Source organism: Centroberyx affinis, unplaced genomic scaffold (genome assembly GCF_046629955.1).
Source record: "Centroberyx affinis isolate AG114_WGS23_722 - 3 ecotype Tasmania unplaced genomic scaffold, CSIRO-AGI_Caff_v1 ptg003034l_1, whole genome shotgun sequence".
NCBI classification, from domain to species: Eukaryota; Metazoa; Chordata; class Actinopteri; order Beryciformes; family Berycidae; genus Centroberyx; species Centroberyx affinis.
In genome coordinates, this window is record NW_027281127.1 from 165,001 (window position 1) to 183,401 (window position 18,401).

Sequence of the window (18,401 nt, forward strand, 5' to 3'; positions counted from 1 at the left end):
TTGTCCCAAAACTGAAAAGTCAGTGCAGCTTTAAAACTGAGTCCATCCTCTCGTCCATCCCCATCTCTTCCATCATCTTCTTCTATTTCTTCTCCCCCTCTTCATTTTCATTTCCCTCCCTCAGTATTCAATTTCCTCTCTCATTCCTTTTTTTTTGCGCCATTTCCATCTCTCCACAAAGACCAAAACATACCAAAACATGAGGGGCTGGTTAGTCCAAGACTTGAACAATGAACTGCCACAGCTAGAGCTGATGGACACTCCTGCTCAAAAATAAATACCATGTGTGAGAGAGTGTGTGTGTGTAAGCTGTAGACTAGTGTTTGACAGAACTGTTTCAGAACATATTTTCTGTAAACTTAATAAAATATATACAATTCCACTTCCAAACATGTCAGAGATCCCTCTAAACAATAAATTGTGTGTGCGTGTGTGTGTGAGACAGAGAAAGAGAGCACAATTTCGAGACAGAAAAAGAAATGCATGCGTGTTTGTGGGTATGAGAAAGAGACAGAGAGGAAATGATGGGGAAAAAAGACACAAAACAAGCATAATGTGTGTATTCTCAGGGGGAATATCTTCTTTTCTTCCTTCTGTCTGTCTGTCTGAATCAGGTCTGAATGTGATTCATCATAACCATGTTATACTTTGGTCAGTTACAAGCTGGCGTTGGAGGAGCTGGTGGTTAGGGTTTTGTTGATGGTGACAATTTAGAAGAAAGTGAGAAAGAGAGTTCTGGAAAATCTCATAATCCCACGGAGATGCTGAGGAGTTTCGCTTTCTTTTCGAAACAACTGATTAAATATGGCTTCAGTCTTAGTTTTTATCCATCTGTCCAGCTCCATCTCCAGTTTCTATCATATATCTAGCTCTATTTACAGTTTCTATCCATCTATCCAGCCCTATCTCTCATTTCTATCCATCTATCCAGCTCTATCTCTCATGTCTATCCATCAATCCAGCTCTATCTCCAGTTTCTATCATAGATCTAGCTCTATTTTCCAGTTTCTATCCATCTATCCAGCTCTATCTCTCATTTCTACCCATCCATCCAGCTCTATCTCTCATTTCTATCCATCTGTCCAGCTCTATCTCCAGTTTCTATCATATATCTAGCTCTATTTTCCAGTGTCTATCCATCTGTCCATCTTTATCTCTCGTTTTTATTCATCTATCCATCTTTATCCCCAGTTTCTCATCCATCCCACGAGCTCTATCTCCAGTTTCTATCATCTCTTCAGCTCTATATCCTGGGTGTGTGGCTGAATGTCTTTACCTCCCTCCTTTACTCTAGATGGCTGTGTGTGTGCCTACTAACCCATAATGCATCATCCACAGTGATGTGAACAGAAGTGTGACTGGTCATGAGAAATGCACTCCCAACAGATATACCTCTAGTCATTAGCGATGGAGAAAAATACTGAACACTCTTATTTTGGGGGGGAGTTTTAGGCATGAAAATGTTAAAATATAAGGAATATTGGCACAAAATATCGGTATCAGCCTTGAAAAATGCATATTAGTCGAACCCTAGTGTGTGTGTATATGTACTCACCCGTTATGCGTGACCAGACACTGGCGCAGCCCCAGCTTCCTGAATATATCCACAGTAATGTCCATGGGAGTGTGGTCGGTGACGGTGAAGGGGCTCAGGTCCAGGATGCCCCTGAGGCGGAGGGGAGGGGGGGCGTCGTGGGCCTGGGCCGGAGCGTGCTCAGTGAAGACCACCTGGGAGGCGCTGACCACGCCCTCCTGACGCTGCCGGGCGTTGTCTGAGAGGAGCGGGTGGCGAGAGAGAGAGGGAGGAGGAGGATCCAGAGAGGAGGGAGGAGAAAAGGGCGAACAGGGGGATGAGAAAGAGATAAACATTTGTTATTGAAAGTGCAAAAATTATAACACTGAGCTTGGTCTGCAGCACACACATACACACCAAGTCAAAACACAAAAAGGAGCACCTTACAACATCAACAATACTTCAAGTCCGACCCTTTGAATCCGACCCAGGACCTTTGTCATCCCCCTCTCTCTCCCAATCTTTCCTGTCCGTTTCTACTTTCAACTGTCAAATAAAGGCGAATAAATGCCCAAAAAAAGAAAAGAGTCCTCACCTATTGATATGAGCAGGTCTCTTCTGAGTACGAAGCCCACCAGCCTCTGGGACTCCTGTGAGACGACCACAGGGAAGCCGCTGTAGTGGGTGCTCTCCACCAAGGCCTGGGGAAGAACAAGACGGCATAGTATGGGTTACTGGACCGTACTGGACACTCAAGGGCACAGAACGCTTCAGAACACAGAGTCATTTCTTTTTCAACCAGTTTTACAGTAGAGTGCGACAGGAAAGATGGGAGAGAGAGAGAGAGAGAGACCCAGGACGTCACAGGTACACGGTTTGTGCCTTAACTATCTTTTGTTTTATCTTATCAAAAGTACAAATTATAATAAACGATATACAATATACAATGCAAACCCACCCACAAAATAAAAATATAAATCCTGAGCTGTCTGGACGCCCCGAGAGACTGTAACTGTGTCACTTTATTTATGAACAATTAAAGTGTGCAACATGTGACTTGTGACACTGTGTTTGCATATGAGTGTTTATCTGTATCTATGTGTGTGCATGCATGGTCTGCTTTTTTGTGTCCACATGCTTTTCATATTACTGTGTGCTTTCATGCATTTTCTGCTCTGCGTTCCGATGTGTGTTAAGATCTGTGTTCCTGTGTGTGTGTGTGTGTGTGTGTGTGTGTGTGTGTCCCTACCTCCACCTCCCCTACAGTCATGCCCTCCTGTGTGAGTACAGCCAGGGCGGGGTCGGCCCTCCTGGGCCTCATCACATCCACAGCCAGGCTGTTGTGGTCAAACTCCTCTTTAGGCTCCAGGAACGGGTATCCGTTCAGCCTGATATGAGCCTGTGGAGCAAATATAGATATATATCAATCTTAATACTTACATCTGGTGGACACTTAAATCCAATGTAACTTAACGGCCATGGAACGAGTGCACATATTTTCAGCTTGGATGGCCCCAGTGGGAATTACATTTAAGGTTACTGAAAACTAGTTTGCCAAAAACACATCAAAATTAACTGTCTTTTTTGGGAGATAGAGATGTTGTTGGAAATAGAGATGTTCAAATCTATAAAATATCCAGTCAGATTTACAGCACGCTATCAAAAACATGAAAGAAAGCAAACAAAGAAAGCATTTCACAACATCGACCGTAATACAAACCTTCCAGCTGTATACAGAAGAGGGTTTAGAAACATGAAAATACAGAATTTTATAGTTTTTATATTTTCAACAGCCCCCTTCACACAACTGTTTATAAACTTACACAAAAACATATATATAACACACCCAGGTCAACTTCCTCTGTCACACCTCAAATAACCCCTGAGTGAATTCAGGCTACGGTGAAATCAAATGGACAAACACCAGAATTTCGTTTGAGCAAATCTGGTCTCAATCAGTGAGGATGGGACGCTTTTCCACTGCAGTCCAACTTTGTGATTTAGGCTAAGACAGGTGTATTTTCACCTAATCTGCATACTGGACTTAGCTGCATTATTGTGTGCATGCAAGCGTAGACAATGGTCAGAAATGGTGGCGTGTTAACCGGTTTATGCTTACACTGATCATGACCTCACTCTGATCAAGATATTCACAATAGTCGGAAAATCGGTTTTAATGGTGTGGACATAAACTTAGCCAGTGAGTGCAACTGCAGAACACACACACACACACACACACACTCGCTCACCTCATAGATGCCCTCTCTCCCGAATGCGTCCGCCACCCATTTGCTGGTCATGGTAGCAGCCATGAGGGGTACGATGTACTCCAAACCCCCCGTCAGCTCAAACATGATGACGACCAGCGACACGGTCATACGAGTCACTCCGCCTGGGCAGACAGGCGGAGGTGAGAGGTTAGAATCCACAGTGACATTATGCTCTTGAGCAAGGCAGCAACAGGTGACTCAGACATGACTACATATTGGCTTAGTGGTCGCTTCACATAAACTGAGAATATAGAGAAGAGGACAGGGGGGGAAAATTCACAAATGATTTGGATTGACCAGACAACTGCAAGTACTGCACATGAAAAAAAACATGTATTTCAACAGTTTTTCATCTGAACGTTCATCTGTTTTCAAAATTGTGTACAGAAAGTTTGCAGCTGAAGTCACTGGGTCCACTCTTAATCTAATGATATTCTCCTTGCTTGGTTGCGGCGAAGCAAACAATGTTCCTCTTTCAACTTCTTGTCACAGCTTGCATCTGTGGCCTCCTTCCTCTAAGCAACTGTTTATGTCAATTGGATGCAATGGGGTTTCATTCCAAAACGCTACATGTAAAAAAAAAAAAATGTTTTCCTTATGTTCGTTGCTCAATAATGGAGATGATTACATGCTCTCACAAGCGTTACCTGATGTTCACTGCTCAATATTTTAAAAACATACAGATCATTTTGTAAGTAAGAGAACGAAGATTGCTAATAACTTCCACAGTGAATATTATGTTTCAGCCATCAAGCATTCTGTCAGAGAAGTTGTCCAATTTATACAAATGGTGGATATCTTATTTCAGAATGAATCTTCAATTTGTCATGCGAAATGATGCAAGTAAAGGCGAACTGATTTTCAGTGATGGAACAGCACATCTTCTTGTAAGATATGCTGTCGAAGGCGGAGAAGACCGATGAGCTCTAAATTCATGCACAGCCAATTATCTTAGGGCAAGAAGCCTTTTTGTCCCTTATATCAAAATTCACCAGCCACTTGTACTATTTCACCAGCCAACTCAATTCTTAATACAATAGCAGCTGTGAATCATGGTTGGCAACCTGCCAAAGAGGCTGATGGAGCAGACAAACTCACCAGCCACAGCGACAGTTTACCAGCATTTGGCTAGCGGCTGGTAGTAATTTCTCACCCTGATGGCAGCCCAGAGAAATGTAAGCTCACATAAATGATATTCCCTTCTGAAAACACTTTTGTGGGGAAATTACAAGCAGGGGGACAAATTACAGTTATGTGAATGCGATCTTTGGCCCTCACTAACTTAGATGTGTTTCACTGGAAGTGATTTTTGTTGAATCCCGTTATAAGCCTTACCAGTAGGCTATCATAAAGTGAGGAATGTGCCCAAATTGCTATGGAGTCATACTGCAAGATTAGGAACACATTTCAGAGAGAAGGAAACCAGAAACTGTCAGCTTCAGTCCTTTTTCCATCTCTGTCTGATATTTGTTACAGAACTGCTAGAAGGATATATATGGCATGTTAAACTGTAAGCTCCATATAGTTTACACCCTCTCCTCATGTAAACCACACTAAATGCCAAGAATAGAGTACCCATCTGTTTTTATACAAATCAAACCCTGAGAATGACGAAGCACACCAGCTATCTATTTTCTGTACTGTGCTATCACAAAGGAATTGGGAGGGAAAGCTTCTCTAATAAAGGAGTAGAAAGGTTTAGGGAGAACTTAAATAATAATCCAATAACACTGATGGGCGTGGCCATTAATGGGGTTTGATCCACTTAGATCATCAGTTCCAAACCTGTTTGAACTTATTGCCAGTGATTAGTGCTAGTTTTTAAAAACCATGGTGAAAATTTTCTCAGCTCCAAATCATTAGTGCAAACCTTTGTCCACTCTTAGCCCAACATAAATTACACTAGTGTTCTACATTGGGCTGCCCCCTAATAGTCGACCAAACCTTAGTCGATGAGAAGAGTCTTAGTCGACCAAGTTTTCATTGGTCAGTTAGTCACAGGAAAAAAAAAAAAACCCTCAAACTCCATTCGGGAGCTGCGCCTTGTCTAAAAAGTTATTAGACCAGGGTTGCCAACTTTGGGTACCTGGCTGGAGTGAGATTTTGATGCCATCAAACTACAAAGCAAGAAACCTCTGTCTGTCTGTATGTATGTGTGTGTGTATGTATGTGTGTGTGTGTGTGCGCGTCTTGACACGCGACACGTTCAATATTAATAAACTTTGAATAAACAAGCGAACAGCGCTCTGTGCAGCAGCGGGGCTCAAAGCAAGCGACTGATAGCCTACGCCGATTGTGTGTTTTTTTTTTTTTTGGTGAACCAGAGTGTATTTCACCAGTGTTTCTGACCGCGAGTAGCCACGACTTGGCCGTGTTATTTCCCATGAACCAGAGTGTATTTCACCGGTGTTTCTGACCACAAGTAGCCACGACTTGGACGTGTTATTTCCCGTGAACAAGAGTGTATTTCACCAGTGTTTCTGACTGCAAGTAGCCGCGACTTGGGCATGTTTTTTCCCGTGAACAAGAGTGTATTTCACCGGTGTTTCTGACTGCAAGTAGCCGCGACTTGGGTGTGTTTTTTCCCTTGAACCAGCGTGTATTTCACTGGTGTTTCTGACCGCGAGTAGCCGTGACTTGGGCGTGTTTGTTCCCGTGAACTAGAGTGTATTTCACCGGTGTTTCTGACTGCGAGTAGCCGCAACTTGGGTGTGTTTTGTCAAAAAATATATATTTAAATAATTAAATTAATATCATAAACGTGCAACGACTAGTCGTTCTAGAATTATAGTCCTAGGATAGTCAGACTAACTCAAGACTAACCCACTAACTAACTAACAGATAACTCAAGTAGTGTTCTAAAAAATTTTTCACCTGATACCTGATCTAGTGTTCTAAATCTCTGGCGCCATGAGAATTTACCTAGTGTTCTAGAATTCTGGCCAGTTGAGAATTTACCTAATGTTCTAGAATTCTGGCCCCATGAGAATTTACCTGATGTTCTAGAATTCTGGCCCCATGAGAATTTACCTGATGTTCTAGAATTCTGGTCACATGATACCTGAACTAGTTTTCAACAGTTCTGGTCACATGATTTTTGGTGTTTCCTTTAATCCGCTTAGAGCACCAGAGAAGTGAGGTTTACTGCATCAGAGCAATTCAGAAAGTGACAGAAAACTAGAATAAATTGAATTTCACAACACTCTGATTTTCCAAAATGCCTGGTACTTATATAAGAATCTACATGGCGAACCCCAGGGCATCACTGCCACACAAGCAGCGGTCTCACCTAGACATGCGGCAGCCCCCACCATGGCGTAGAGCCCCGGGGTGATGCAGTCTGCTCCGGGTGAGCACCAGCCTTTGAAGATGATCCAGTCGTGGTTGTAGTAAGCCAGCTGCTCCATGCCAACACCCAGCAGTCGGCCGGCTATGGCTCCGACCGCCATGCTGGGGATGAACAGACCAGAGGGAACCTGGACGGATGGAGGGAGAGGACACAACAGAGAGATGGACATAAAGCCTTATACAGTGTTGCAAATTCCATTACTTCCATATTGTGCAAAGTAATTTCCACGACAAATATGATGACAGTTAGGATGAGTTTTACTGATCCTCACAGGGAAATTGGGTCGTTGAAGAAAAGAACAGGATATTGATGAAAATACAATAAATAGACAGCTGATTTAATGCCCTAGGTCTTATTTTATGTAGCTGCAACTAACACTTGGGATAAAAGCTATCAAGAAATTTGTGATTTAAGTTATTGTTTAACCGAGATGAGGATGTCTACTGTCAAAACTCTTCATGTATTACAGATAACAAGAACTTAATTTATCCTCGAGGGGAAACTGGCTCATTACAAAGGTATCTAGGCGATAGGTATCAATATAATAGATAAAAAGATTAAAGACACAACATCCACATCATGCTACTGTTGAGTTACGATTGGATGGAAAGGATTCTCGCCTTGCTGACTATTAACAAATGTAGACACACTTAGGTGTTTGCACTTTACAGATTTACAAATTTATAGTCTAGTGCTTGAGCATTAAGCATAATGCAAAAATGTCGATATTCAAATGATCAGATTTACAGAGCAGATGTGCAAATTTGCATCTCTAAACCAAGTACTGCAGGCTGTACTCGAAGCTGAGTGTGCAGCGACTCCTGATTCAAGCTTTAGTATTGCAACAGCAGCAACTCAGCTAGAGTGCAGCCTCTCTCTTCATCCACATGTACACACTGTGGCCACTTTATTAGGTCCCAGTTTGTGCAAACAGCTCGCTCCTCCAGCGAGCCACATGACAGTGAGTCATGTGTCTGTGACTCGGTATATAAAGCATGCAAAACGGGTCGAGAGGTTCAGTTACTCCTTGACTGAATGTTAAAATGAGCAAGATGAGTAATGTAAGCAACTGGAACTAGAATACCAGTTCAAAAACCGGTTCCAGCATCTCAGAAACAGCTGCTCTGCTGGGATTTCCACACGTTATAGTGTCTAAAGTTTTCCGAGAACGGTGCAATAAATGAAGCCAAAATCAGTGGCAATTGTGTGGGCGGAAATGTCTCATCGATGAGAAAGTTAAGAGGAGAATGGCAAGAGTCGTTCAGGCGGGCCACAAACCACTCCGTACAACAGCGATGTGGAGAAGGGCATCTCTGAGCACACAACTACAGCAGCATGTGTGAGTGTGTGTGTGTGTGTGTGTATGTGTGTGTGTGTGTGGACCAACCTTCATGCCAAAGGTAACCACAGTGATCATCATCTTGAAGATCAGGGCCAGGGCCAGCTGCCACAGAGCGGTGTAGAGGCCTGGTCCTGCCGGCCGGTCTGCTAGGGTGTTACCAACACCTGTTTCTGATATATTGGCTGGCTGGAAGCGGGAGAGAGAGAGAGAGAGAGAGAGAGCGAGAGAGAGAGAGTGAGCGAGAGAGAGAGAGTACATTCATTTTACAGGGATTTGTCTTGGGCTGGAGGAGTAAAATGACACTTTAAGGCTTGATTCTGATTTTAAAATACTTTTCACACCCATTCAATATTTTCAGACCCAAGGAGAAAGAGAGATGATAGAAAGAGACAAGGAGAAAATAGGGAGAGAAGAGAGAGGCACAGAGAGACAGACAGAGAGAAAAGAGAAACAAAAAAAGGCGGAAGAATACATTTGAAATGGCTCAACTGGATCAGAACAGTAGTTCAGGCAAATGAGATAATTACCAACAACATGCTGCTGCCCCCCCCCCCCCCCCCTCCTCCACTCTAAATGGGGAAGTGTAAAGCTTAAGATTGCTTACTCTCTGGGAATGGAAATAACAAACCACACACAACTTGTTGACTATCTCTTTCTCTCTCTCTCTCTCTCTCTACACACACACACAAACAAACACTCTCCATTTTCTCGCCCCAGACACACACAAACAAATCTATCTACTCCCTTCCACCACACACACACACACACACACACACACACACAGATCCAATTTCTCCCAGCTGACCGGTTTGTAGCCGCAGAGCTGCGAGGAGTCGAGCAGGGAGCAGTCGTTGAAGAGCTCGGAGATGAGCTCGGCTCCGCTCATCCTGGTGTAGCTGTTTGGGAAGGAGAGCAGGGCGGTGAACCCAGCGACCACCAGCACCTCGATGATGGGGTAGTGACCCAGACGAGTGGATTTACCTGGGAGACAGAGAGTACATATTATTATTATTGTTACTTATTGTTATAATACTTATTATTTTAATTATTTTCTTGTTTTGGCAGTAGTACCAGTAGAGACAGACAGACAGATACATGGATAACTGCTAGGGGTTAAAAAGAGAAGAACAAAGGTAGAGGGGAACAGTTATTGGGTGAGTGTTTGTGTGTGTGTGTGCATGTATGTGTGTATGTGTTGTATGCGTGTGTGTTCTTGTACTTCTATCACTGTGAGAAGTTTTAGTTTTAAACGTGAGGTTTTGAAGTAAGGTGATTTCGGTCTGTCCTCACTTTTTTTTTTTAAAGGGTTTGGGATTAGGATTAGGTTTAGTTTAGGGTAAAGGTTAAGATTAAGAGTTAATTTAGGGTTATGACTTGGGTTTAGGGTTAAGTTTAGGATTAGATTTAGGTTAAAGTAAGGGTCAAGATTAAGCATGTAGTTGAGAGGGCCCAGGTTTGACTTTAGGAAATGAATGCTGTCAATGGAAGGTTCACACAAGTGTGTGTGCATGTGTCTATATGTGGGTGGACACGCCATATATTCTCTCAATCAAGAAAATGAACAACTCCAGACTGTGTGTGCATCTGTCAGCACATTTCTCCAGTCCTGTCCAGTCCTGTGTGTCACCATTAAATCTGTCCACTCACGTCTCCGGCACCAGGCGATGTTGGCTCTGATGAACAGCGCCCCCCAGAGGCCTCCGAATATCCCCAGCAGTATGAAGGGGCCCAGCTCCAGCAGGTGCCAGGGGGCGTGGAACTCCACATAAAACAGCACCAGGCGGCTGTTTCCGAAGGGGTTGATGGAGCGCAGGGTGAAGGCCGCGACCAGGGCGGCGAAGAACGAACGCCACAGGGTCTTCAGAGGGAAGTAGTAACTCACCTGGAGGAGGATGTTTTTTTTTGGGGGGGGAGGGAGTGGGAGACAGGGACAGAGAGGGAGAGAGAGCTTTATATTGACAGAAGGAATATGTATCACCTCTGAAGATGAGAAGGAATCTCTGTCACTGTTATTAGTGAAGAGAAATTGGATTTGCAGATAGGAATGTACATACATGATAAAAATGAAATAATATATACATAACACAAATCACAATATCAGACAGGAGTCAATAAACAGGGAGTCAATAGCTGAAAAGGTCAGTCGGACGGCATTGGTCCTCCTCACCATATACGTTTCAAAGATAGAAGAAGATACTGGCTCACACCAGTATCCTAACTGGGATTTTCAACAAGCTCTCAGTTTTTTAACAGAGTATAACATTGCTAAGACATGGTTTATTTCTCCTCAGACCGGGGTCAAATTGTATATGCAAACCATTTTTCAGGCTTTGTTTTATCCTACTTGGGTGCCATCTGGGTGGGGTTTGCCAGACAAAACAAGTGCCAAAAAGATTAAACAAGCACAAGAAAGTATTTGAAAACCAGTTCAGACTTTTTGTTTTCAGTGACTGAACAAATAACCAGCACTAATTGTTCTGATGTGGGAAAACCCCACCCAACTGGTACTCTAAGCAGGTTAAAACAAACACTAAAAATCATTCGCAAATACTCCTGATCCTGGTCTGCATGCTTCACTGTGTCAAAGTCTGAAATATTTTTCAGCATCTAAAAGAGACATCAAAGACAATCAATTTTTATTGTTTTGAAACTACTACTTACCAAGATGTGATTTATAGACGGGTCAAAATAAATCAACAGGCAAGTAACTGATTCAAGTAATTGTACAGATACTTGAAGCAGTAAAGGTAAGGTAGATTGGATAACTGTACTCACCTCCTCAAGGCTGAACAGGACTCCTCCTATTGGAGCGCCAAAAGCCACGGACACGCCCACTGCTGCCGCTGCCGACAACACCTAAGACGGGACGATGTAATAAGAAACAAATTAAATTTTATTACAATACAACTGAGACCCTTAGTCCAAACAGGATTAAGGGTCAGGCAACAGGTTGACTTTTAACTGGAGGACGTGCCCCATTTCAACAACCACCCATCCTGCCGAAGTGTCCCGAACCAAGACGCAATAAAGTCTCTCATGATTATCACCTCGTCCCAGCCGCCTCTACAAAGCCTACCTCTCGCCGCTTGGCCTCGTTCTTGCGGTACTTGGTAAACAGATGGCACAGTATGTTGGCGCAGCAGCAGGCTACGTGGACCAGAGGGCCCTCTTTCCCTAAACTCAGCCCAGAGGAGACGGCTAACACCAGGGTGATGGTCTTGATGATCAGGGTCCACTTCCCCAGGTAGCCGCGGATGATGAACCCACTGAGGATGGTCTTGATCTGAGAGAGAGAGGTTGTCATTGTCACTGTCATTGTGTCAGACAGGAGAAACACTGACACTGACAAGTATTTACACAAATTGATTGACAGTTAATTAATAGTTGTATATTTTATAACATATCAATTGTATATTTAAGATTGATTACTGTTGTTTGAATTTGAATTTGTTGACTTTTCTTTGGCGATAAGCACTTTTGTTATTTCATGCCAATAAAGCACCTTGAATTGAAAAAACATTGAATTGAGAGAGAGAGATGGAGAGAGAGAGAGAAGAGAGAAAGAGAGAGCGAGAGAGATGGAGAGAGCGAGAGAGGAGAGGAGAGGAGAGAGAGAGAGAGAAAGGAGTGAAGGAGAGAGAGAGAGAGAGAGAGAGAGAGAGAGAGAGAGAGAGAGAGAGAGAGAGAGAGAGAGAGAGAGAGAGAGAGAGAGAGAGAGAGAGAGAGAGAGAGAATGAGGATCTAGTTACTGGAAACCCCTGCCGTGAGAAACAAGGCAGAAAGTATGTACTAATGCACATGAAGTGAACATTTCTGAGGTCACCTGCAGTTTTATATCACAGCACTTGTCCAGTCGAATGAGAAAAGCGCTTCATAAATACAGAGTTATGGCATCTAAAAGGGTGATGACGAAAAATATGTCGAAATAGGTCTGTGTGTGATATATTACAGAGAAACCCATGGAATTTATTGGGATAGCAGCAGAGTTTGTGTGTACAGGAAGTCTGTCGGTTTGTGTGTGTAGGGGGGGGGATCAGGATGTGTTTGTGTTTATGTGTCTGTATATGTTAGGGATGAATCAGATTGGATATGCGTGTGTGAGAGCATAAGCAAATCTTCAGCTTTTATTTCCCCATTGAGAGAAGAAGAAAAAAAAGAGAGAGAAAGGGAGAGAATAGTGGAGAGAAGTGGATGGGTTTGTGTGTGTAGCAGGGGATCAGTTTATGTGTGTGTGTGTGTGTGTGTGTGTATGTGTGTGTGTGTGTATATATAACGAGTGTAAGCAAAACTTCAGCTTTTCTTCACTTCCCCAGAGAGAATGAAAGAGAGAACAGAGAAAGAGAGAACAAACACCGATGGAAGGAAAAGAGAGAGGATGGAGGGAGACCAGTCTGGATTTTGGATAATGTTTTTCTCAATTAAAACAGTCAAGAAGTGCATAGACCTACTGACCACTAAAGGACATTTGGATCAAAGTGTCCACCAAATGGCATTGATTATTATTAATGTTTCAACTTGGATGCAGGTAGATTAAGAAAAAGAAATTGATGGATGCTGGGAAGATGTAAAGAGAGAAAAAGGAAGGGAGAGAAAGCAGAGGGGAGCATGGATGGGTGGCAAGATGGATCCATCTGTTTTATGGCTTCATAAACTGAAAACATGGCTAACAATAGAGACAAAAATGTGGAGAATATGGAAACAATTTAGGATACTATTCCCAGAGTTGGAGCAGTATTACTGTCCAACCAACACTTCGCTAAGCGGAAGCAAATATCTCCAATCTGTTTCTTCCTGTGGCTTTCGCTGTGGCTTGAATCCTGGGTTAACATTCAAAACAATAACAGAAAAGACAAAACCTGAACAGAAAACTGTATGTGTCTGTGAACAAATACGCAACGCTAAGGCAAACAATGTGAACAATGCAGGGTGAAACCAATGAATGAATGAAGAATGAACAAAGGGGATAAAAAATGTATCCTGCATGCATTGGGAATGGTCCGCAGGCTAACATGCCGACCGATTAAGGAACAATCGAAGGCATTCGACGCCTCAGTACTTCCCCATACTTTTCCCCCCATTGTTCACTCTTGAGTGCGGCCTTCTTACCTCTGGTATTCCCGAGCCGCACGCGTACGGAGCGAAGGCCCGGACCAGCGTGACGGCCAAGAAGGAGAAGAGCAAAGCCCAGAAGATGTACATCAGGTAGTTCACTATGTAGGCAAACGCACCCTGCATGGGACGCACACACACACACACAAGTAGTAGAGACATACGGGGTTAATCAGTTGTTAATCAATAAACCTGTAAGGTGCAAGTTATACAGTATTGAGTCTTTAAATAATTTGACATCCGTGCTTCATTTATCAGGGAATTTCAGCATCCTTCACTGTATATACACACAGTTATCATCCTAGATTCAGTAAAACTGGAAAAGCACTGGGGTTGTTTTGTAACATGTCATGACGGTTCTCAACCAGTAGATGGAACCAAAGCAACATCAACCAAGCTGTTAGTGACATGAGAAGTATCACTCTGTGTGTGGCAGTTTCCTTTACCCTCTGACTTACTCCTTTACTACCTTAGTTCACCCTTAACCTTGATATTCTCTCTCTCTCTCTCTCTCTGTGTGTGAGAGATGATACATTGTGAGATCGCATTTGCTTAGACTCCAGATTCATCAGTTCAAATTTTTTCCCTCTCTCTCTCTCTCACCATCTCTCTTTCTTTCTCTCTCTCTCTCATCATCTCTCTCTCTCATCATCTCTCTCTCTCTCCATCTCTCTCTTTCGCAAACATGTACAAGGGCGTAAATGCATCTACACTTTCGATGGCCATGACACTAGTGTGTTTTGTGCGCATGAACTCTTGCTAGCCCGCTAGCCTGTGACAAGGGCAGCTGACCCTCTTGTATTTGCATCGACCCTCTCCAAGCTCTGAAAGCAAGCTAACCTTAGCTAAATACTGAGATACAACGCGACTGCCAGCAGTTCAACGTCCCTGTGGATAAACTCCTCAGCTTTCATTCAATTTCATTTTCATCTCATTCATTTAATTTTCCATACTGCTGCATACACAGTGAAAAAGATCTATGCAATTTACATTTATTAGTCCAAGTTACAAGTTCTTCATCAGAGTATAGGTCTTGCAGAAAGAAAGCTTGGTCTACTAAATATAAACTGTCTAGAACCAGTTGAATCCAGAGACTCTAGGTGATTATTAACTAGTTGCAAATTTGGCCACACATGCCAGAATCTGAATGGGGATGGGCCCACTGACAAGGAAATAGGAACTGAAACTTCCTCAACAAATAAATGACCACATGAATTCTTGATACAAGTTAGAAGAAGTAAAACACCAAAGTGAAGTGTTTTTGTGTGGCTCTTGATACGTGTTTGAAAAGGTAAAAAGTACAGTTATGCGTTTCTGTTTATTTTCTCACCTCTGTGGTTCCCGTTATGAGCTCCGCCCAGCTCTGCCACTGCGGACAGCGGTCCCTCTCCTGAAACGTCGTCTCCTTGGACTTCCAGCAGCAGTGCTCGTGGTTGAACCAGAAGCCGCTGAGACACACGCCTTCCTTCATGTCCGTCAGCCAGTGGGCCGAGATGTCGATGCCGCCGGCCAGAGCACCTGGAGGACGGAAAGAGAGGAGGTCAAGATGCTAAGAAGCAAGATGTACGACCGACGCTCCCTCTGAGCTGACGGTGTCCAGTCCTGTGCCATAGAGGAGTCTTCAGGTTTTCATCCGAAACACTAAAGCACCTGATTTCACTAATTAGTTGAGGACCGCAATGGAAATAAGCTCCTCTCCTGGTTGTGTTATGTGCAGGGTCCGAAATTCACAGAGATACGTCACTCGACCTGTTGTTAATGCTATTTCATGTATAGAATCAAGCACTCTGTGAAAGATTCAGTGAAGACAAGAGCAGATTTAGAGTCTTAATTTAAAACTTGCTGACTCATAGGTGTCCTCGCACCTGCTATGTGTCGCCACGTGGGAATTCAGTTTCAACTCATGCAGGCAGCAGAGAAAAAGGAGGAACAGTCTGCAGAGGTTTAGACGCTACAGCTTTGTGTAGAGAGACCAATGACCAAAGACTATATAACAGAGGATTTCAAATATCAAGGATCTCAAAACATTACCAGCCAGTGTGGTGGGTGACACACTTTACTGGCATTTGGCACTTGGCAGGTGTTCATTTTGCCTTTCTTTATCCAATTCAGGGGATGGAGACACTGACAACTTGCTGTCCAATTCTGTTATACTTTCCATAAGCTGTTCCTGTTTTTGTTTTTTTTCAATTTGTTTTGCCTTGCAGAATAAGATATAATCTCTCCTCGGACTACCACCTTTAATGTCTCCCAAAGTAGAGATGGGGATATGAGGTCAGAGTTATTAGTTATAAGGAAATAATCAATCACTTTGGAAATTGTTTCACAGAATCGATCATCACTTAAGGCAGGTGTTCATTTTGGACCCTGATTATGTGTATGTTACGGCAATGTGAGCAGCCATCCTGATTTTGTATGTATGTGAGGGTGTGTGTGTGTGTGTGTGTGTGTGTGTTACCTGACATGAGTCCGATCAGCAGCATGAGCAGCCATCCAGAGAAAGCATCACTGATGCTGTGCAGCAGAGCCACAGTAGACTGTCTGCTCTTACTGGTGATCTGGGAGGACAGAGAGACGGAGAGAGGGATGGATATTTAGAAACATACTGGGTGTAAAACGGGAGCATCCTATTGGCTCACCAGGCAGAGGTGTGTACTGTGTATTTCTACTGAGTGAAGAAACTAGCTTGGAGTAGGCTTGTGACCACAAAGTCGTCAGTTTAAAATCCCCGGATCAGGTGGGAAAAGTGAATGAGTGACACTTCCGATCCTTCAACTGCTACTGTCACGGCAGCATAGAGCAAGGCAGTTAAACTCCTCCAGTGCAGCTACCCAGTGGGTAAATAAAGGTTAAAAATAGAGCTGAACAATTTCAAAATCGCAATATGAACTTCTGCAATTTCCAAATCGCCGAGGCTGCAAATAATTTCTTAGGAGATAACGAGAGAGAGTAGTATTTTAGAGCTGCAGGTAATCTTTAATCCATGAATCAAGTACAATATTGGTGAAAATCCTGCACACTACAAAATCACTTTTCTTTAAACAACTGACAAGAAAAATGTGTGATTATATGAATCGCAGTTTAAATCGCAATTGCAATATTCTGTCAAATAATCGCCATTCGATTTTTTGCCAGTACCTTTCAGCCCTAGTTAAAAATGCTGGTTGTTTGCCAAATGGTGACCGCAAATTGGAGTTTACTAGAGTTGTACCTGCAATTTTCTTCTGTACAAAAAGCATTGTAATCTGCATTTTCAGATCTATACAGTAGGTAGTTTCAGCCAAGACGCATCCCAGCCGTGCTGATTATAGCTTTCATACCCGAGAAGTCATTCCCTGGCTTGATTATAGGTATGACGGCAAGGTAAACGGTGCTTTGTGCTAAATAATTATGACTTAGCCGACGTTTTAACGCCACTGCCCATCTTGCCCCAAACACACGACGCTTCCCTCCTCACCTCTCTGTGTCTGTCTCGGTCCTTGCTCTTCTCTCGGACCCAGTCTATGGTGTTGAAGTCTTCGTAGGTCCCCACTCCGGGCGCCGGGTCCTCCAGCGGGTCCACCAGCTTACTGGGCCCGCTACCGTTCATACCGGCCGGTCTGGCGCTGGTACCGTACTCCTCATAAGATCCTGGGAGAGAGAGAACACACATTTGAAACACACAATAACAAGCTCACACACAAACACCCACACCCTCCCGCTCACTACCACCCTTGTCATTTTATGCATCTTGTTGTACCTTTTTCCACCATGTTGTGTTCTGTTGTCATTTAGATTCTGTGTCAAATTCAGAGGATTTGTTTGTCATCTTTAGTGCTGAAATTATAATTTTGATAATCGATTAATCATTTATCAAGTAAACACACCAAACATTTGCTGGTTGCAGCTTCACAAATGCTAAGAGTTGTTTGCCTTTGCTTCTGTTTCATATCATTATAAAATTAATACTTTGAAGAATCACTTTAGGCTCTGGGAACTTGATGTGATGAGCCGTGATGGGCATTTGTCATTATTTTTGACATTTTATAGACCAAGTGATTCATGTAAAAAATAAATCGATAGATAAATTGATGATGAAAATAATCATTAGTAGCAGCCCTAGCATCTAGGCTAGATTTTATTTGTGTTTCTTTTCTTTATTTGTTTGTTTTGAGGTGAGATGTTTTTATAAGTCCATTGGTTTTTGAACATACTGTGCACGTCTGAATTGTGTGTAATGATAGAATGACAGAAAAATAGCAGGAATAAATGTACAAAGACACTCACTCACAAACACACACAGCCAGCCAAAGCCAAAGTTTCCCACAGATACATTTGTTTTGACACACAACAATATCAGACAGGCCCTCTGAGAGCTGATTTCAACATATTTCAACAGTGCTTCTTCAGCCTTGCACACACTGTCTTTTCTGTGGCTATGGGTAGTTTATCCACCTCTTTGCCGCCAGATAACCTAAATCCAGTGGGAAACACTATAGTCAGGCTAGCAGTGTGATGGTATATTTCTCTCTAGCTGGGGTGGGATTAAAGTTTATGGTTCAAAACAGTCAAACAGAGACATTCACAGTGGGGGATTCAGAAATTCAGCCAGGGTTCATGATGAGAGGGAACATTAATGTTTCAATTCACATTTTCCCTTAAACGTAAAGTTAACTTGGAGCATATGTAAAGTTCTATTCAAAACACTGTATATCCATTTTTGAAGGAAAAACAAAAAAACATAACCTCAATTCATCTTTGATATCTTTAAAAACATCTGTAAGGAATCACCGAGCTCACCTTTGCTTTGTTACCTAGTGTCCTTTAAAAAGTACCATG

The 18,401-nt window shown here is 42.9% G+C and overlaps 1 protein-coding gene across 1 annotated transcript in view; it reads right to left on the bottom strand.

Moving 5' to 3' along the window:
- Nucleotides 1-18,401, bottom strand: part of clcn5b (chloride channel, voltage-sensitive 5b) — a 35,425-nt gene that overhangs the window by 2,670 nt on the left and 14,354 nt on the right. Inside the window, exons 3-16 of the mRNA XM_071537390.1 lie at nucleotides 17,041-17,213; nucleotides 16,042-16,141; nucleotides 14,914-15,101; nucleotides 13,581-13,703; nucleotides 11,551-11,757; nucleotides 11,250-11,330; nucleotides 10,122-10,356; nucleotides 9,280-9,455; nucleotides 8,520-8,660; nucleotides 7,073-7,259; nucleotides 3,763-3,905; nucleotides 2,763-2,912; nucleotides 2,109-2,214; nucleotides 1,556-1,772 (exon numbers count right to left, since the gene is read on the bottom strand). Of these exons, the coding sequence (XP_071393491.1) occupies nucleotides 1,556-1,772; nucleotides 2,109-2,214; nucleotides 2,763-2,912; nucleotides 3,763-3,905; nucleotides 7,073-7,259; nucleotides 8,520-8,660; nucleotides 9,280-9,455; nucleotides 10,122-10,356; nucleotides 11,250-11,330; nucleotides 11,551-11,757; nucleotides 13,581-13,703; nucleotides 14,914-15,101; nucleotides 16,042-16,141; nucleotides 17,041-17,213 (2,227 nt within the window). The remainder of the gene's footprint in view (nucleotides 1-1,555; nucleotides 1,773-2,108; nucleotides 2,215-2,762; nucleotides 2,913-3,762; nucleotides 3,906-7,072; nucleotides 7,260-8,519; nucleotides 8,661-9,279; nucleotides 9,456-10,121; nucleotides 10,357-11,249; nucleotides 11,331-11,550; nucleotides 11,758-13,580; nucleotides 13,704-14,913; nucleotides 15,102-16,041; nucleotides 16,142-17,040; nucleotides 17,214-18,401) is intronic.